Genomic DNA, 21,409 nt, shown 5'->3' on the forward strand with positions numbered 1-21,409 from the left:
TGACAATGGAAGCCATCACAGCTACAGAAACAACTCTACAACCTCCAAACCTTCACTTCAGGCAATTCAACAGATCGACTTAAAAACATATCACTGAATACAAACTGGACTTAAATCATGCTTTTAAGCATTGTTTTATCTTCATTTGTAACTAATCTTTCTGTATGCATCAGTAATTTTATCTATTCTAAAGTAACTTACAGAGCAACACAGCGAAATAAACTAACCTTTTCTTGTTCAGTACAAAAGCTTTTCTGCTGTGTTATTTTAAATTGAATGACTCAATCCCAGGGCAAAATAGACACAAGTTTTTCCAGCATTTTCTGTTTTTCAGATTTCCAGCATCCGTAGTATTTTGCTTTTATCTTAGCATTTAATTCGCTGCCACTTCTCTTCCAGGAATGCCTACCTTGAAGAAGTACTGCACTTCTCTCCAACAGGATTTCCATTTGTACTTCACTTTAGCTCTGAAGAAGAGTCATATAGACTCGAAACGTTAACTCTGTCTTTCTCTCCGCAGATGTTGTTAGAGTTTTTCCAGCATTTTCTGTTTTTGTTTCAAAATATACACACTCACATTGTTCATGAGTGACTTTGGGGAAAACACTTTATAGTAGCCATGACAAATGTCTGTTTAATTCATTGCTTCCATAGTTGCATAAAAGCCTAAATGGTATAGCAACTGCAAGTGAGGGCAGATGCATACTTAAATCAAATGTCTAAAAATTGCTGTCCAAGTTGCCATTAGTTTTGCGCAAATGGCATCTTGCTACCTGGATCACCATTGAAATGCATTGAATAGCGTAGCATTGCTGTATTTGAATTGTAAATAGTGGACAAACCTCGCCACAGAAAATCTTGTTCGTTCCAGTTCAAGTACCCTTTTACATATGAACATACAAATTAGGACGAGTAGGCCATTCGGCTCCTTGAGGCTGCTCTACCATTCAATAAGACCATGGCTGATCTGATTGTAGCCTCATCTCTAATTCCGCCTACCCTGGTAAGTGTTATTTACAATTATAAAGTGTGATAAGTGCTTTTTATTACCAATGAATGTCCCTGGCACTGAAAATTAATTATAACAATTTTAAAGTCTCATTCCTTCAGGTTTCAATTGTTCTTGGAGATTTTTTAAATGTAGTTTCTTTCTTTCCCTCCCTTTATTCTTCTTTCTGTGCCTGATCTGGCTAAGAGTTCACCCTCTATAATTTACATTCCTTCTCAATCCTTGTGCAATTAATTTCACAATCCTGCCAGCTGACTGATGGGGATAGTTGTTTTCCCTATTCATTCAGGCCTCAGACCCAGTTTCCCTTGCTACATTATCGATTCACATTTTAGCAACTGACCACGCCATAACTTTTAAAACCTAAACAACTTTTAAAACCTAGGCAAATCCAACTAATAGCAGATGCAATTAGATTCTGTGCTACAGCAAATTATGGTCTATTAAATACAGACTGTTGCATTCAGTTTCCATTATTTTTCATTGTTTTTTCTTCAGTGAAATCCACCTGAAATTGGCCCAACCAGTACAAAAGACTTTAATGGAATTTTAAAGCGAATGACATGGAGCATAAATTGAGATTCTCTGATCTATAACACAAAACTGGCGATGCTCCAAGTTCAAAATAATGAGGATGGTAAGTTTCTGCCAATTGCACCAATGTGAAGAGAGAGACTTCTTTTAAAAAAAAGGCTGGAAAGGCACTAGTTCAAGTTCTAAAAGTTTGAAAATACTAAAGTGAAAAGTAGTGTGAAATTGGGATCATTTTTGCCCTTTTTTTTGGGTGCTAAGCGTTCTTCCACCCTGCAAAATGGCATCAGTGGCATGCGCACAACTTTGAGGTGAACCACTCAGAGCACCATATGGGTGAGGGCTACCAAAAGGATGCAGAGCAAGAACATCATGACATCAAACAATATACAATGGCAGTAGTGCTAGTTTATAGCTCAGCACTCCAGTAAATAACTCAAACTCACATAGCTGAACTGCTTTCAGCAGTAGGAAGAACACTGGACCATCACTATTTTAGGGTATTAGCTGCTTGTTTGTTAGTTGGTGGTTAATTTCTTCTGGCTGTTGCTTTGATTCAACAAGTGTTCAGTGCTTTTTGCAGTTGGGTAAAGTTGCAAAGGTCTAGAGAGTTGAGTGACAAAGTAACCAATTAAATTCTATTACACTGATCGATAATGCTGGTTCATGGAAGATCTTACATTTTACATTTGAGTATGCAAATTAATTTGGGCAGAAACTTGAACCATAACTTCGCCTGGGAAGAACTTTCAGGTATAATTCCAAGCACAATTTGCCTAATTGCATCCAAAGCACTAGTTCTTGCCCAGTAAACTTAATGTTGCTAACCTCCTGTTGCAATCTTGGAGATCAAACTCTTGCAATGTTACTAGTCAAAATGCAGTAATGGCTGAAATATTAAAGATACATTTCCAGATCCTTTTCCTGTATTAGAGTTGTCTATTCTCTTCAACAATCCCTCGTGTCAAGGATGATTCCTTGCAGATGGCTGGATTTAAGTGAGATGTCAGTATTCACTGCGGGTTCGCAGATAGCTCATGAACTCTATCTTAGCCTTGCAGGCTCTCCCACAGTGAGGACCTCGGTTGTTGGCTGTTAAGGGTGTTGATGGGTCACTGGCTCAAGCAGTTGCACTCGCTTTCCATCTCTCTCATCGTCCACTCTCGATGGCTGCTCTTGTTGATTGGCGACTTAGCACAATTTTCAATGATGTACCACCATTTTGGTTGTGATTGGCCATCTGCTTCCCACGTGTTGCTGTTAATAGAACAAACTTTCATGGAGGCTTTAAGGTGGCCTTTGAAATGTTTCCTTTGGCCCCCATGAGAATGGGCACCCTGGCATAGCTCTAACTTGATGACCTGTTTGGACAGTCATGAGTCGGGCATTCTGACATCATGCCCCATCCACCTCAGTTGATGTGAGGTCATGGCCTCTTTACTTGGTATGTCTGTGTCTTTGAGGATGCTCATGTTTGTTTTATTGTCCTCCCACTTAAGTCGCCAAATCCTTCTAAGATAGCATTGGTGTTGTTCTATGACTTTGATATGTGAATCTAGAGCTGTATAGGAACAGTGCACTGTTCCAACCCAGGAACAATGGGAATTGTTATGCGAGCCATCACCCAAGGACACATCCAGTATTAGACAGTTATGATGATCCTGGACCAGGCCCCCAATTGTTTGGTATGATCTGGTTTGGGACCAGTAACCTTTTGTTCACGGTAGACAAAGTTTGAGATTCAAGACAATGGCTAAGAGAATAAAGTTCTCTCTATTCCGGGGGTTTTGAAAAAAAAATAAACTTTACTGTACAAGATCAAAAAGATAAAACAATTTACAACATCTACCATAACCCTGAATGCTCGAATATAATATGAGGTACATGTAAATTAGCAGGCAAACCGCAGTCGAACACACCACACTATAAACAGCAAATGCGACCAAGCCAGATCCCATGGATTTCTCAGCAACCCACTCAGAAATTAGTAAACACCAAGTCAACCAATCTCATTGAAGCCCTGTTCTCCCTCACAAGGGACTCCAAACTTTTCACTTTTAAAGATCAAGCCTCTGAATTCCTTCAAAGCTGCTCCAACTTGGACTGCCTCAATGACTCTCAGGTTTCAGTCTCGTCTCCTGAAACTCTGTTCCCCTGGATTTCCGAGTCTGCACTCCAGTTTCTGCATACTGGCTCAATTTCAGCTTTAACAGCTGGCTATCTTCACTGGGCTGGCATTGCCCCTGGATTTCACCAAGCTCCAACCTCCACAACTAGACTGAGCTATAAACAGCTCCCAAGACTTCTCCTGAGCCCTAAGCCTTTCCAGCATGGAGCCAGTGACCTTCTGCCACTTTATCAGCTCCTCAGGTGGGACTTCTCCTCAGCCCTAGCTGCACAGAGCTATCAAACAGCTCCCAGAGTTTCTCCAGAGCCCGAATGACAAAGCCAGCTAACAGGAACACTGTTGCTGCCTGGAACCAGTTAACAGCAGCACCTTTTCAGTGTGGTCTTTCCCCTGCTGCTGCACACTCATTCCCCCAGCAAACACGCAAATTGAAATCCTAGAAATTTCTTAACCTCCACCCATCTCCATGATGACATAACCTTCCAGGGCTCACAATGCTTTTAAATTAATTGTAGCTTTAACTCGCAAAACGAAACAACTCTCTGGGCTACATTTCTTTGCAAGCATTGTATCTACCTCGTTTTCAATTCTCCAGCTAAGTAAGTCCACCTGCTGTTTTATGATCTTACCTTTCTCGCTGTTAACCCCTTTGATCAAAATGACTCCAATCTTTTGTGTGCACTAGTCTTCAATTTGCTTTAGTTACATTTCCTATTTTCTACATTTAACTTTAATCTTCTCTGAACTAAAAATTACCTTTAAAAAATTACTATGAACTAGGTATTTATAACAGTCCACTGGCAGAAGGCGCTGTCAATGTAAACATAGCTATAGGTCTCTGAGGTCTGCAGCTACATGTCAGGCTGCCAAGATAGGGACTTTCTGACTACTGATGCAAACGTCAATATTAGATCTTAATCTAGCTTTCTGACGTGAATATGTTAGAGAAAGAGATGGGCAGAGGCAGCTACCCTTCAAATAATATAGGTCCCATACTTGAACTACAGATACAAACCTGCTTATATATTATGGAGGAGTTAATGTTAGCATTATGATTATGTAAGATTTTATAAAATAAAATAATGTTAAAATAGAAAGGAATGGCTCTTATATCTCATAATTGATGATATTCTGCAAAAAAAAAGTGAAGTATTTGCCGTCTTGTGGCCTTCCAGCGAGATTGACAATATTCGGCACAATGTGGTTAAATTGGGCATTTTATGTTATTCCCTGACTTTTCTAACTACTGGGTAAAGGGGCTCACACTAAACAACATGGAAACTCAAAAATAATCTAGGAGACTTGCATCTCATTTCAGAGTGGATGCAAACGTAGGTCCCATGGGTGAAAGTTTAGTGAAATCATTTCCTTGGAGGAATGCAGTGATTTCTAGTGAAAGGATTTGCTTTTACCTTCAAGCACACCTACAGCTGCTTATTTACTAAAGACTTCAATCCTATTGTATTATGAGTATTGTATACTGATTGCAATCTAAGAATTTAAATGCTGAACATCTGTTTTGTTCTGCCTAGTTTGTCGAAGGCAGCTTTCAACTTAGCTGACTAATTTTTAAATTATAGATTCCATTGCATAGGATAGTTTTCATACACCATTACTTACTGAGAGTGCAAGGTGAAGTGCCAAGGACCTGAGGACAGACAGGAAAAGCATAAAAGCAATAAGATGCTGTAAATCAGGAAGTACTGAGAGGATGGGATATTCCATTCACTGAGGCTGTGAGATTTAAAGGAAGGTGATAATGAAATTGTCAGCAAAATAATGGAGACGTTTCATATGAAGGAGGAAAAGAGTGGGAGACCAAAGAGAGCACTGGAAATCTTCAAGATAATGGAAAAGGGACCAACGGATTAGGCTTCAACTGTAGTGTAATTTGAGTGACTCGAGAAGAAATCAGATACTTTTCAACATAGCTTTGGTGGGAGATATTATAATGATAACTTGCTCTTCACAGATTAATCATCAAAACAGATTTCCAAAGATGTGTAACATAAGCAGCAAGATTACCAATACAATAGTTAAATAGGCAACTATATTGATGAGTCTAGGTGATGAATAATTTGATTGTTAAAAGCAGCTTCCATCACCTTAGAAATTATTAACGCAAGGATATTAGTTTGAAAGGCAAGACTGGTCATGGGGTGAACACAAGCGAACCACAGCAAACGCAGGAGATGTAACACTTGCCCTTTTACCTCCTCTCTCCTCACCGTCCAAGGTCCCAAATATTCCATCCAGGTGAAGTAACAATTTACTTGCACATCTTTCAATTTATTATACTGTATTCACTGCTCACAGCGTGGTCTCCTTTACATTGAGACCAAATGCAGATTGGGTGACTTCTTTACAGAACACCTCCACTCAGTCCACAAGCATGAGCACAAGCTTCCATTGCTTGTTATTTTAATTCACCACCTTGGTCTCACGTTCACATTTCTGTCCTCGGCCTGCTGCAGCATTCCAGTGAAGCTCAAGGAACAGCACCTCAACTTCCAATTAGACCCATTACAGCCTTCTAGACTCAACATTGACTTCAACAATTTCAGACCATGAACCCTATCCCCCGTCAACAATATTAGAAAAAATTCCAAAACATGTTAGTCCTTCAAAAACAGTTATTTTTTCAATCTTTTGTGAAAGGAGCAAGAGAGAGGGCTGTGAGAAATTCACTTTGTAGTAGGTTTCTTTTTACCACCAATCTTCCTCATTTGTATACATCAACTCCTTTTCTCATTATAAGTCTTAGCAAAAAAAAAAATCAAAAACTCTTCATTTGAAAATGGATTAGCCTCAACACAATTGTCTCTCTTTTGATGTGGAGGCATCAGTTATTGAGATCTTCAATTCATTTTCACCAGCAACAGAGAAAACTTAGAGAAGCAGAGATTATGGCATGATTCACCTCCCATCCCCATCCTGCTTTAAACTTGCAAAAGTTGGTGACTTTGTACGTACATAGGTATAAAAATTATAGAATTGTAAACAATTAAAATGGCACTCTCGGCTCAGTAGTAGCACTCTTGCCACTGTTCCCTGTTGAAAACTTCAACCTCTCAAACATTACAGTATCTTTACAGTGCAGGAGGCCATTTGGCCCATCGTGTCTGCACTGGATCAATGAAAGAATATCCCAGCTACTCCCACTCCCCTGCCTTATCTCTGTAACCTTACACATTGTTTCTTTCCAGGTAGGAATCCAATTCCCTTTTGAATAACTCGGTCGAACCTTCCTCCACCACCCTTTTGGGAAGTTTGTTCCAGACTGCAACCACCCTTTGGGTGAAAAAAAAATGTCCTCACTTCACATTTACTCCTTTTGCCAATTATTTTGAATTTGTGCCCTCTCATTCTTTATGTTCTTTTGAGTAGGAACAGTTTCTCATTATCTACCCTGTCCATACTCCTCAGGGTCTTGAATACATCTATGAAATCTCCTCTCAGCCTTTTCTCCAAGGAAAACAGTCCCAACCTCTCCAATCTACCCTCTTGGCTACTGTTCTTTATCCCTGGAATCATTCTTGTGAATCTCCTCTGCACTCTCTCCAACTCCTTCACATCCTTCGTCAAGTATGGCACTCAGAAGTGGACGCAGTCCTCCAGGTGAGGCCAAACCAATGTCTTATACAAGTTCAACACAACCTCCTTACTCTTGTACTCAATGCCCCTATTAATAAAGCCTAAGATACTATATGCTTTATTAACTGCTCTCTCAACATGCCCTGCCATCTTCAATGACCAATGTACACATATACGGAGGTCCCTCTGTGCCTGCACCTCCTTTAGAGGCTCTCCCTTTATTTCATATTTTTCCTGCCAAACTGAATCACCTTACACTTCTCCACATTGAACTTCATCTGCCACTTGTCTGCCCAATCCACCAACTGAGGCAGATCATCATGGGTTTAAGGTCCACTCAGATACTGTTGCACAAAGTCTAGGCTGACAATTCAGTGTAGCCCTGAGGGAGTGCCCCACTGTTTAAGTTTTGTCTTTCAGATGAGAAACAAAGCCAAAGCCTTGTTTGACATGTTAGGTGGATGTAAAAGATTCCACAGCACTATTTGAAGAAAAGCAGCGGAGGTCTTGACCAACATTTGTCCCTCAGTCATTACCACTAAGAAACGGATTAATTTATCTCATTGGTGTTTGGAGGTCTTGTTCTGTGCAAACACACTGTTAAATTTGCCGATTTCACAACTGTGACATTTTGGCCTTGAAATTTTGCGATGCCCTGAAGTAACTGTAGGCTTTTTCCTAACAACCATTCCGGCACTCATTGTAATGTTGTCACTAAGTACTGAAATTTACCTTAACCTGACCTTGTCTTGTCACCTTATGTTCTTTTATTCAGCTTCTAATGCCTCCTAATGGTTTTATTTTCTTGGATTGAGTTGTCAGGCTGCATTATGTTGCCACCTAGTGGTACGATCATGAGGCGAAATCTCCGTAGTGTTCCAGTTATTCCTAAAATTAGGCAAGAGAAACATTTTCATAAACAAACATAAAAACACCTGGAAAAACTCAGCAGGTCTGGCAGCATCAGCGGAGAGGAACACAGTTAACGTTTCGAGTCCGTATGACTCTTCAACAGAACTAAGGAAAAATAGAAAAGAGGTGAAATATAAGCTGGTTAAGGGGGGGGGGAGGTGGGACAGGTAGAGCTGGATAGAGGGCCAGTGATACGTGGAGGTATCCAACAGATGTCATAGACAAAAGCACTAAGAGGTGTTGACAGTGGTGATATTAGCTAAAGAATGTGCTAATAGGTCACATTAAGGGTAGAAAGCAGGATAAGCAAGGTACAGATAGCCCTAGTGGGGGTGGGGTTGGGGGAAGAGGTCGAAATAGGCTAAAAGGTAGAGATAAAACAATGAATGGAAATACATTTAAAAATAATGGAAATAGGCGGGAAAAGAAAAATCTATATAAATTATTGGAAAAAAGGGGGATCGGAAAGGGGGTGGGGATGGAGGAGAGAGTTCATGATCTAAAGTTGTTAAACTCAATATTCAGTCCGGAAGGCTGTAAAGTGCCTAGTCGGAAGATGAGGTGTTGTTCCTCCAGTTTGCGTTGAGCTTCACTGGAACAATGCAGCAGGCCAAGGACAGACATGTGGACATGAGAGCAGGGTGGAGTGTTGAAATGGCAAGAGACAGGGAGGTCTGGGTCATGCTTGCGGACAGACCAAAGGTGTTCCACAGTGGTCACCCAGTCTGCATTTGGTCTCTCCAATGTAGAGGAAACCGCATTGGGAACAGCGAATGCAGTAAACTGAGGGAAGTGCAAGTGAAATGCTGCTTCACTTGAAATGAATGTTTGGGCCCTTGGACAGTGAGGAGACAGGAAGTAAAGGGGCAGGTGTTGCACCTTCTGCGGTTGCATGGGAAGGTGTTGTGGGAGGGGATTGAGGTGTAGGGGGTGATGGAGGAGTGGACCAGGGTGTCCCGGAGGGAATGATCCCTGCGGAATACTGCCAGGAAGATGTGTTTGGTGGTGGCATCATGCTGGAGTTGGCGGAAATGGCAGAGGATGATTCTTTGAATGCGGAGGCTAGTGGGGTGATAATCGAGGACAAGGGGGACCCTATCATGGTTCTGGGAGGGAGAGGAAGGTGTGAGGGCGGATGCACGGGAGATGGGCCGGACAAGGTTGAGGGCCCTGTCAACAACCGTGGGTGGAAAACCTTGGTTAAGGAAGCAGGAAGACATGTCAGAGGAACTGTTTTTGAAAGTGGCTTCAGCGGAACAGATGTGACGGAGGCGAAGGAACTGAGAGAATGGGATGGAGTCCTTATAGGAAGCTGATCCCCCTTTTTTCCAATAATTTATATAGATTTTTCTTTTCCCACCTATTTCCATTATTTTTAAATGTATTTCCATCCGTTGTTTTATCTCTACCTTTTAGCCTATTTCGATCCCTTCCCCCCACCACACCCCACCCCCACTAGGGCTATCTGTACCTTGCTCGTCCTGCTTTCTACCCTTAATGTCACCTATTAGCACATTCCTTAGATAATATCACCACCTTCAACACCTCTTTGTCCTTTTATCTATGACATCTTTTGGCTATCTCCACCTATCACTGGCCCTCTATCCAGCTCTACCTGTCTAACCCCCCCTTAAACCAGCTTATATTTCACCTCTCTTCTATTTTTACTTAGTTCTGTTGAAGAGTCATACGGACTCGAAACCTCAACTGTGTTCCTCTCTGCAGATGCTGTCAGACCTGCTGAGTTTTTCCAGGTATTTTTATTTTTGTTTTGGATTTCCAGCATCCGCAGTTTTTTGCTTTTATCGAAATGTTTTTGTGTTTAGCATTAATCTAAACATTCGTCAAAAGGCAAGCGAAGAGAAAGAAAATATTTGATTGAGATTTTCTCCAATTCGTCACTATTGATTTTTGCAATTAGCATGAAATAAAACAAGTATTTTACATGAAGTGAGACCTGGTTTTCAATCATCAAGTGGAGACAAGTCTTTTTCCTTCCCATCCATTACCCAATAATAGCTTTGTGGCAGCTGATGTTTCCTTCTCTCAAGGGACACTTTCTAATTGATTTCCGTCTAAGATCAGTCCCGAGAGTCTTGATGAGATGATTTCCCCCATACACCGGGTGTGGGGGTGGGGGGGGGGGGGGCGCTGAGAGTCAGGAAACTAACTGTGAATGGATGAGCAAATCTAAAGTACTGCTTTGTACCAAGAGGTTACATAATATTCTTCCTGTTGTGTTTATTTATACAAACTACCAAAACTAGTTCCTAATAGGAATTAAAAGTGAAAGATGATTTACAAACTAATTATCCGAAGAGAAAAGATTTGCAGGGCTAAGAGGCGTAAAAGCAGTTGAATTGCTGTTGCAGAGAGCCGGTATGGACACGATGGGGCGAATGGCCTCCTTGAGCGCTGTAGCCAATTACTGAACAGCACTGGATGCTGGCTACAGCTGTCATTGGTTCTTTGTGTCTGATTGACGGGCAGAGCTGGAGATTGAAGCCCATTAGTAGATGGAAATAAACGAAGGCCACAAATTGAAAGAGCGTTCGAGTGATCCAGAGACCAATTATTTTATTTCAGATAATTAGTTAAAAACAAACTGCGCATGGGCATTACATTTTCGGAATCTCTTGCACGTTTCTTTAAACACATTGGGGTTGATAGCAGGAGTCATTGCGATTATAACAAGTTTGAATTGTTCGGAGTTTGAAGCCGTGTCTGTAGGTTTATTGTTTAATTGTAAAACAAATCTCTGTTGAATTAAGCGGCGTCTCAAACGCCTGACACTTGTCTCGTTAATTGGTAAAGCATTTTGTATTGGACTTAAAAGGTTTTGTTTGAATGGTTGGAAGTTAGCAAAAACCTATACAAGATAATCCTAATTGCAAAGTTTTTAAATTATTTGTGCATTTTGTTTTTGTAGCAGTCCTGCAATGGTTGTTCCCCCCCCCCCTTTTATTGAGAAAATTAAAGACAATGGTTTCATTTTCAAGTACGGTATTAGCAACAGGTTATCCAGAAGAACAGTTGATGATCAGTGGGTAGGTCTGTGGTACTAACGGGCCTGTCGCTAACAGTTGAGTTTCTGCCTCACTCCAACTGATCGTATTATAGAATCGTTTGGCTCATCATGTCTACACCGGCACTCCGAATGACCAGTTCACCTATCGAAACGCAATAGCCCTTTTTAAGAACAGACTTAATTCCAGGTGAACTCAATCCAATTTGTGTTTTATATTTAAAAACGTCTTACATGCCAACCCTAGTCACTGATCTCTGTTGCAAAGTAACACTTCAGTTACCTATTTAAGGGTAAATATAGTCATACTTTGTGCAGCCCACTGGATCAGTTCCAGCTTGGAATCTATTCTAGATATTAGTTAATTTAATCCTTGGAGCAATTCTGAGCATAATTGTGTGGTTTTTTTTGTGTCCTGTGTGGGCTGATGAGGTAAATATGAGAAAGAACAGGTGAAATTCAGTTGGTCCATTAAGCTGATTGGAGAATGTAATTTTGAAACTAATATAAAATTGTTTCACGTATAGACAGCCATCAATTATTTACTTGTTTCAATATCAGCCCCTGGCAGAAAAACCTTCATCTTTCCAATCTGACTATCACTCATGTTTTGCTTAATTTCTGCTTTTCTTCCTTGTAGCTATTTCCTATCACATTGGAAATGAAAAGTTTAAAAGGAAATTGTGCTTAAACTTCCAAATAATCAGCTTTTTAGTGTTGTTTCAATCACACTTGCTATTATCCAGGTACACACAGCCTTACCAACCCTTACAAAGTACGACTGTCAGACATTGATTTATATTGTTTATATTGTTTATGCAAAATATAAAATCAAAGCTATATAAAACTCAATTTTTAAGTACTGATTCAAGATTGTTGTCCTGATAGCCTATCTGGAGAGGTTTTCTATTCTCATTTTTGCTTTTATAAATTCCTGTTTTTTTTTTAAATGAATCCAGGTCTGCTGGGTATGGAGCAGATTCTTGAAGAGCACACTTATACCCAAAAAAGGATGACTTTACATATTCAAAGTCCTGTCATGAACACCAGAAAGAAATTGTTGCAAGAGGAAAATGCATCAGAAACACAGGCCCAAAAGAAAATGGTATGAGAGGAAACTTTGTGATATGTGTTGTGTTTTTACGTGAAGTTTTGGGTTTCATTATCATGTTACAGATGGGGTTGGTGGGGGAATTAATTTAAATAGCACTAATTTTTCATCTCCTCACCTGTCCATAAACAGAAATACAATTTGGTTTGTTTCTCTCTTTACAAGCGCTGGTGTATTTCCCAACCCCTTGGTTTTTGTGTGATCCAATTTTCTATTGATGCCACAACAAACTCAAGGTAGGATGAACTCGGTTTAGCTTATTTGCACAAATGTAGGAGGAGGGTTACAACATCGCCTCGACACTCTGACAGTAGGAAGAGAAAAAAGGATGTTTTACAGTGCAGAGACCACAGAAAATAAATATTGGTTTGTGGTTTCCAGAGTCCAGAATCAAAATTCAATGAAGTATTCTTTCATGGAGGTCAATTGGCTGAAAAACCAAATTCACTTCACTTTTCCGGTGGTGTTGACTTCACACAATGAGATATTCATCTCTGTGTGCCTCAGCCTTGTAGGCAATTGTACAGGAGTTCCAGCAAAAGCAGTGGTAGATGGGGCTAGGTGTTCAACTTGGGCAGAGCTGCTTTTCTGTGAGGCTGCCAGTTTAAATGGTAAACAGCAAATTATATACATAGTGTGAGGTCTTAGTTCCTCACAGTTTCATTATCAAGGTGGGAAAAAAAAGTAAATTGGGTGGATTACCAATCCGGTTTAAAGGTTTTGATGCTGGAACCTTATTTTTCCCATTGACTTTGTGGATTGTTTGAGTCATTATCAGGATTTTCATAGAATAGTTTGAAGAACTGTGGAACTGTAGATACCATTAACTAAAGATTTAAGCATTATGATGAACACCTCAGTTGGACTACACTGAACAAGGGTAATTTCTCAATGGCTTTACATGTTTGTTTTTTTATTATTCTGTGGTTGCTGTTTGGTTCTGATTTTTGGTTTCTCTGTCTTAATAGCTCCAGGTTGTTAGTGAGAGTGAGCTTTTGCAGGATTAGGAATGCCAGGCAGATCAATGCACGTCTAGTGCCCTTGCACTCACTTTCGTCACCCAAATCAGTTTCCTACTATCATTACTAGGCCACCCCCTGTAAAGCTCTACTTGGAATTACCAATAATTTTGATGTGCTGACCATGAAAAACTGCACACAAACAGTAAGTTACAGCTTCATACTTCTGTCCATTTGATTCACCTGCAAAGCCAATTTTCTTTGTGCTGGAAATATTGTCCTCAAAGTATATCACAAGAGGTAGCTGGAGTCAGCAGTTTATCATCTAGAGCGTAATGAAGGGCCACTTTGCCAAATTGTCCATCTGTGCCACTCCTCAGTCTGAAGGAAGTTTAGTGAACTGTATCCATTGTTCAAGTTGCTCCTGCAGATATCATGAGCACCTACCCCTTCCCCCAAGTATAGCTGTTAGCAAGCATTGCCAATCCTAAATTATTACCCTGCACACATTTAAGCTAGGTTTGTAACAATCACTTTCAGATTGCTTTAACATTTGAGGAAGATTGGACAACATTGTACTTTTTCAGGAGCAATAAACCTGAATTAATGTTATATTTGAAACATGAATTATCTTTTATTGTAGTGTATCATTGAACATGTTTTACACAATCCCTTTTTGTGTTGCAGAAGCAAACAGAACGCCAGTTAAAATGCTTAGCATTTCAGAACCCTGGCCCTCTGCTAGCTGAATTCAACCCTGAGACCCGATTGCAGACAAAAGAGATTCGCAGGACAAAACTAAGGCAGCTGGTCTTCGAAAGCAAGTAAAGTTCCTCAACGTGATTTTCATAGCCTCTTTTCATGTCTCTGAACACCCTCTAATTTCATTTCGGGCTTAATTTTATTAGGTTTTAAAGTTTGAGTTTTTCTTCCCTTGTATTCAAATTGTGCGTGACCCAAAAAAATTTAACTTTCATTTTTAGCAGTTTTGTCTGAGTGTAATGGGAACATTGGTCTTTGTAATGTGCATGTTGTTCTGTTTTGCTGAATGAGGCAAATATGCATATGAACATATGAATTAAAAGCAGAAGTAGGCCATTTTGCCCCTCCGTTTGATAAGGTTATGGCTGATCGGTTTGTGGCCTCTTCTTTCCTGTCTATGAACTTTACCCTTAAATTTTGGACTGACAAGGGAATCAATCTATCTCTGCTATTTTTAAAAAAAAATCAAAAAGATGATTACAACCAGATAATTGCTTTGCACAATTTGGGAAGAATAAACTTTGGTGGCAGAACATCTAAGTATTAATTTTAAGTAATAATGGTATCTGCCTGTTCCCAGTCCTCAACACTTCTGGATGGGTCTGTACTGAAAGGTAACAAATGCCTCAGTGCACTTGTTGTACGGTATGTCCAGTCCACAAATACAAAGCTGCTGATAGCTACCAGTACAGTGACGGGGAGGGCACTGAGTAAAAGTTAAGGCCTTTGTCACAAAGGAATAAATAATTCAAGGACAAGTCTTCCCATGTGCACAGTGCTTAGCAAGTTAAGAGCAACTTTGTTGCAAGCCTGGGAACAAGTTACCTGCCTACTGTAGTGACTGCTTAGAAGGAATAGCTCAGGAAGCCTTGGATGTTGGAACAACTAGAGATGAAGCATTCCCATTAACAGATGAGTGAGGCCCCAAAATTTCAGAAAAATAGTGGCAAGTTTGTGGTGCCTAATGTTTTTAAAAACTCAGCAATGGTGGTGAAGGTGATACAAAAGTTTGGATTCACCACAAAGTTTGCTGGTTGATTTGTGCCCCACCTCCATTAGTCTTGTCAAAACCAAGGAAGTTACCATGTTGCCATGAGCCTCCCCATGTGTGTCATGAAATTGTTGGATTTAGTCCATTGATATGACTGAGTTGAGAAATGGATCTTGTTGCAGTTATTTAATTGATATTGTAAAGGACCCTGTTAATTACATGATTTATGGTTCTGAAATGCTACTGAACCCAAGCACCGGAAAGGGAAGAATTAAACTGTGGAGTTTGTCCTTTTAGGTAGTAAATTGTTCATAGAGTTTTAAATTTTTTTCATTTTCCTTTGTCTCTCTTTATGCGCTTTTAATTCATTTAAATTCTTTCTGTATAGAATGTGATTAATTCACCATATCTCCATTTCAGTCTGTTAGGAACATGGGAGCAGGTCATTCGGTCTGTCACCTGCTCCTCTACCCAATTAGATCATGGCTGATCATCTACCTCAATGCCACTTTCCTGTGCTATCTCCATATCCCTGAATGTCATTAATATCCAGACATTTATTGATTTCTGTCTCGAACACAATGATTGAACTTTCACAGCCGTTTGAGGTAGAGAATTCCATGGATTCACCACCTTGATTGAAGAAATTCCTCCTCATCTCAGTCTTAAATGGCCTGCCCCTTATTGTGAGACTGTGTCCCTGGTTATAGACTAACCAGCCAGGAGAGACATTCTATCCACATTAACATTCTTATATGGCGAGAGAGGGTAAGTTTCAATGAAATCACCTCTCATTCTTCGAAACTCTAGAGAATACAGGCCCAGTTTCCTCAATCTCTCAAAACAGTCCTGCCATCCCAGGGAATAACCTGTTGAACCTCCGTTGCATTCCCTCTATAGCACATAGTTCCTTCCTTGGATAAGGAGACCAAAACTGTATATACTATTCTGTACGTGGTCTCACCAAGGCTCTATGCAATTGCAGCAAGACATCTTTTACTCCTGTGCTTAAATCCCACTGCGATGAAGGCTAACATACCATTTGCCTTCCTAATTACTTGCTGCACCTGCATGTTAGCTTTTAGTGACTCGTGAACAAGGACATCCAGGTCCCTCTAGGCATCAATACTTCCCAACCTCTCCCCATTTAAGAAAAACCTCTGCCTTTGTTTTTTGCTAGCAAAGTGAATAACTGCACACATTCCCATTTATATTCCATCTGCCATGTTCTTGCCCATTCATTTAGCCTGTACAAATCCCCTTGAAGCTTCCTTCCATCCTCCACATACACATTCCCACCTAGTTGTGTAATCAGAGAATTTGTAAATATTTGATTTGGATGTGAGGACCAAATACTTATACAGATTGTGAAGAGCTGTGGTCCCAGCACTGATCCTTGCAATACTCCATTAGTAACAGCCTACCATCCGGAGAATGACTGGTTAATTCCTACTCTCTTTCCTGTCTGTTAAGCAATTCTCAATCCATGCCAGTATATTACCCCCAATCCCATGTGCTCTAATTTTGTTTATTAACCTCCCGTGTGGGACCTTACTAAAAGCCTTCTGAAAATCCAAATACACCACATCCACTGATTCTCCTTTATCTATGCCAAGAGTAACATCCTAAAAAAAAAAACTCCAGGTTTGCAAAAGATGATTTCCCTTTCATAAATCCATGTTGACTCTGTCCAATCATAACCAGACAGTTGGAAAATAATGTTATCACATCCTTAACATTTTTCCTACTACTTACATCAAGCTAACAAGTCTGTAGTTTTTTGTTTTATCTTTGCCCTCCTCCTTAAGTAGTAGGGTTATATTTGCTGCTTTCCAGTTTGCAGGAACCTTTCTAGAATGTATAGAATTTTGAAAGATAACCACCAATGCATCCGCTATTTGTATGACCACCTACTTCAACACTGGGATGTAGCTCATCGGGTCCAGGGGATTTATCAACATTCAATCCAATTAATTTTGAGTACTGCCTCTTTATTAGTACTAATTTCTTTCAGGTCCTCATTTTCACAAGCCCATTGGTTCCCTAGTATTTGTGGGAGATTTTCTGTATCTTCCTCCATGAAGACAGAAACAAAGTATTTGTTTAGTTTCTTTGCCTCTTCCCTATTCTCCACTATAAATTCTCCTGTCTTTGCCTGTAATGGTCCTACATGTGTCCTTGCTAACTTTTTTCCTTTTCACATACCTAAAGAATCATTTATACTCCACCTTTTGTTTCTTGCTAGCTTGCGTTGATACTGTCTTTTCCCCTTTTCTCAGTTTTTGTCCTCCTTTGGCTGGATTCGAAATTGCGTCACTTTTTCTGACAACCTTATAAGGCACTCGCTTTGAGCTAATGCAATCTTTAACTTATTTCGTTAGCCACATTTGATTCACCTTTCCGGTTTGGTTTTGTCTTAGAGGAATATATATTTTTGTGGAACATGTAATACTTTAAATACTAGCCAATGCCTGTCTACTGTCAAATTTTGTGTTTTTCCCAATCTGCCATAGCCAACTTGCCCCTCATACCTTCATCGTTTCTTTTGTTCAGATTTAAGGCCTTAGTGATCATAACGATAGTTTATTCTTAGTGCAAAATTCTATCTCTTAAAGGCTCCTTTACAGCAAAGTTATTAATTAGTCCTTTCTCATTACATAATACTAAATCTAAAATAGCCCAATCCCTAGTTGGCTCTTCAACATATTGCTCCAGGAACCCAGCTCAGACAAACTCCAGGAAGTCATCCTCCACAGCATTAGTGCTAATTAGGTTTACCCAGTCTATATGTCGAGAACTTTCCAATTTTGACTGTATTACCCATGTTACATGCAGCTCTAATTTCCTAATTTATACTATGCCCAACGTTACCACTGTAGTTTGGTGGCCTATAAATGACTCCGACCAATGTTTGCTGTCCCTTTAATGTTTCTTGACTCCTTGCAAACTGATTCTACATCTTGATCCTTTGATCCAAAATCCCCCCCTCACTAATGCACTGATCTCATCCCTTATTAACAACACGTCGTTTTCCTTTTTGCCTATCCTTCTTAAATGAGGAATATCCTTGAATATTTAGTTCCTAGTCCTGATCACCCTGTAACCACATCTTCATAATGGCAATTAAGTCATACCCATTTATCTCTATTTGTGCCTTCAGATCATCATCTACCTTGTTGTGAATGCTGCATGCATTCAGATTGTGTGCTCTTATCTTTCAAGATTATTCTGCATTCTGATCCTAATTGATGCTTACCTTCACTTCATCTTACTTTTAATTCCACTTACTACTTTTCTACTTTCTGATAGTTTTGCTTCTGTCAAATCTGAGCTCCCTCTCAGATCCCATCCCCCTGTCAATCTAGTTTCAACCTGCCCCAACAGCATTAGTAAATATCCCTGTGAGGATGTTAGTCTCAGTCCTGCTCAGGTGCAACACATCCAACTTTTACATATCTCACCTGCCTCAGAACTTGTCCTGTTGCCTCAGAAATCTGATGCCCTCCCTCATACACCAGCTCTCCGGCCAAATATTCAATTGCTCAATCCTCTTATCTCAGTGCTTACTAGGGCGTGGAATTGGGAGTAATCTTGAGATTACTGCTTTTGAGGTCCTGCTTTTTGATTTCTTTCCTGACTCCTGAAATCTGCTTTCAGGACCTCATCACCCTTCCTACCTACGTTGTTGGTACCAATGTGGTCCACGATCTCTGTTGTCCATCTTCCCTCAGAAGAATGTCCTGCAGCTGCTCTGTGATATCCTTGACCCTGGCACCAGGGAGGCGACATACCACCTGGAAATATGTCTACAGCCATAGAAATGCCTGTCTGTTCCCCTAACCAATAAATTCCCCCCTCACTATTGCTCTTCCAGTCTCTCTCTCTCCTCCTGTATAGCTGAGCCACCTGTATTGCCACAGACATGTCTCTTGCCGAACTCCTGAGAAACCATCACCTGCACCGTATCCAAGATGGGAAAACTGGTTAACAAGCAAGATCGACTTGAGGTACTTCTGCATTAACTGCCTGGTTCTCTTAAACTACCTGGCGGTTACCTATTCCCTCTGCTTGCATTGTCCTAACCTGCAATGTGAACAGCTTCCTAAACGTGCTATCCATTGTCACAGATGCACCACAGTGACTCCAGCCACCACTTGAGTTCCAAAACCTGGAGCTAGAGGTTCTGCAGCCAGTGACATTTCCTGCAGATGTTTGTCTAGGACAAGTGGTGTATCTGACATCCCACATACTGCAGAATGCACGTTCTACTTGGCCAAGCAGTCCTGCTATACCTTAACTTTATAACCTATTTATTACAATTAGAATAAGGAGAATAACTCACCTTTATTCTCACCAATTACTCACCAATCAGCTTCTTCTCCTGTACCAAAGTAAGAACCAAATACTGAAAAAGAGAGAAAAAGAAAGGAGCACTTCTTTCCCCTCTTCAGTGTTCTCCCTCACTCATCAAACTCCCTGTGAAGTTGCACTTAGTGCAAGTCATACTGAGAGCCCTGAATTTATACTAGCTAGGACTCGATGAGTCAGCCTTGCTATAGCTACAGAAATTAGATTAAGCCCAATTAACTAAATAGAGCTGCTCCCTAGTAGACAGCTTCTTTATCCCTGCTTAAGATTAGATGAAATTTAAACTTAAACAGTAATTTTTAGAAATGCAAACAAGACTAGATTTTTAAAGAGGTTTAACCCTTAAGATTCCCTAGCGCTCACCCAGCTCACTGTAAAGTTGCACTTGGTTTATTTCTGTTCTTTCTCCATCCTTAAATTTAATTTGTTAAAGAGAAGACTGGTGGATCAGACATTCATGAGGTCCCAGATACCCTGTTGGTACTACTACACCAATATCAATTCACACCTCCAGTAATTTGTAGCTCTAACCTAATAAAACTTGAAGGCTCTTCATCAGATTTGACACTCCAGCAATTTTTGTGGAAAAACTAACAATTGTAGAATCTGAAGAGAGGGTTTATGTTGCTGTTTTTTTGGGTAACTTTAAAATATGTTCTGATTTTTTTCCTGTATTAGTGCTGTTTGGCAGAGAAAATATGACAACACTGGCAGGCTGCTTTTCAATGGAATAGACCTTTGCGACTGTCTGGATGAAAACTGCCCTGGCTGTTTCTATCCCTGCTCCAAATGCAGTTCTTGGAAATGTGGCTCTACATGTCGCTGTAATCGGAAGTGGATCTATGATGGAATTGAAACAGAAGGAAGTGATGTTGTTCAAAAGTTCCCTAATTTGTGTTAACTGAATTTGTATAGATCTGGTGTGTATACAGTAATGAGTTTTTGAACTGAACATTTTTGTTTTTTGACAGGCATTACATGATTTTCACAAACCTTCAATTGTTTTCTATAATAGTGTTAATTTGTATATTTGTCAGATATTGCACATTAAATAGTTTAATTTGTCAATAGTATCTAGTACAATTCTAATAAAGGTAGAAATGATTGATGTACTATTAATGTAGACTAAACTAATGCTATCAATAAAAATAAAGAAAGCATCTCAAAATATGAGGTGAGAGTGACTGTCCTTAACATCAAAACAGCATTTGACCAAGTGTGGCATTAAAGACCTCAGTTTTGTTAGGCTCTACAGGAGTCATAAAAAGGAAGATGGTTGTGGTTGTTAAATGGTTCTAGGCCATCATTGCAGGAGGTCCTCAGTGTAGTGTCCTAGGCCCCATCATCTTCAGCTGCTTCATCAATGACCTTCCATCATAAGGTGAACTGGGAATGTTCAATGATGTTCACTGATGATTTGCAAATGGTGCTGACCATTGTGCACTCCCATTGAAGCAGTCCATGTCCAAACGCAGCAAGACCAGGACAATATCCAGGCTTCAGCAAACAAGTGGAAGTGATGTTTGTGCCAGATAATGACCATCTCCAACAAGAGGGAGAATCTAGCTATCATCCCTTGACATTCAATGACATTACCACTGCTGAAATCCCCACTATCAGCAGCCTGGGGGGTTACCATTGACCAGAAACTGAACTGGACTAGCCACATATGTCAGAGGCTAGGAATCCTGTGGTGAGTAACTCACCTCCTGACTCCCTAAAGTCTTTCCATCAACTACAAGGCACAAGTCAGGAGTGTGATAGAATACTCTCTACTTGCCTGGATGAGTATAGCTCTAACAACCCCTGAGAAGCTTGACACCATCCAGGACAAAGCAGCCCACTTGATTGGCACCACATCCACAAACATTCACTCCACCACCGATGCACAGTGGCAGTAGTGTGTACCGTCCACAAGATGTACTGCAGGAACTCACCAAGGCTGCTTAGCATCTTCCAAATTCATGAACACTACCATCTAGAAGGACATAAGCAGCTGACAGATAGGAACGCCACCAC

General features: G+C 40.3%; 1 protein-coding gene across 1 annotated transcript; it reads left to right on the plus strand.

The window, feature by feature from the left end:
- The first annotated feature begins 958 nt into the window (after positions 1–958).
- Positions 959–20,291, plus strand: LOC121277123 (ARL14 effector protein-like). Its single transcript, XM_041186159.1, has 6 exons — positions 959–1,003; positions 10,946–10,982; positions 12,159–12,304; positions 13,960–14,093; positions 17,576–17,588; positions 20,082–20,291. The coding sequence occupies exons 1-6, from the start codon at positions 959–961 to the stop codon at positions 20,289–20,291; spliced, it is 585 nt and encodes a 194-aa protein (XP_041042093.1).
- Positions 20,292–21,409: the final 1,118 nt, after the last annotated feature.

Source organism: Carcharodon carcharias, chromosome 4, assembly GCF_017639515.1.
Source record: "Carcharodon carcharias isolate sCarCar2 chromosome 4, sCarCar2.pri, whole genome shotgun sequence".
Classification (NCBI taxonomy): domain Eukaryota; kingdom Metazoa; phylum Chordata; class Chondrichthyes; order Lamniformes; family Lamnidae; genus Carcharodon; species Carcharodon carcharias.

Bases quoted from the DNA above. Each gene is read 5' to 3' on its own strand.
- LOC121277123 (XM_041186159.1), top strand. From the start codon at position 959: ATGGCTGATCTGATTGTAGCCTCATCTCTAATTCCGCCTACCCTG. The intron at 1,004-10,945 runs GTAAGTGTTATT...TGTTGAATTAAG, and splicing joins CTCTAATTCCGCCTACCCTG to CGGCGTCTCAAACGCCTGAC. The intron at 12,305-13,959 runs GTATGAGAGGAA...GTGTTGCAGAAG, and splicing joins CACAGGCCCAAAAGAAAATG to CAAACAGAACGCCAGTTAAA.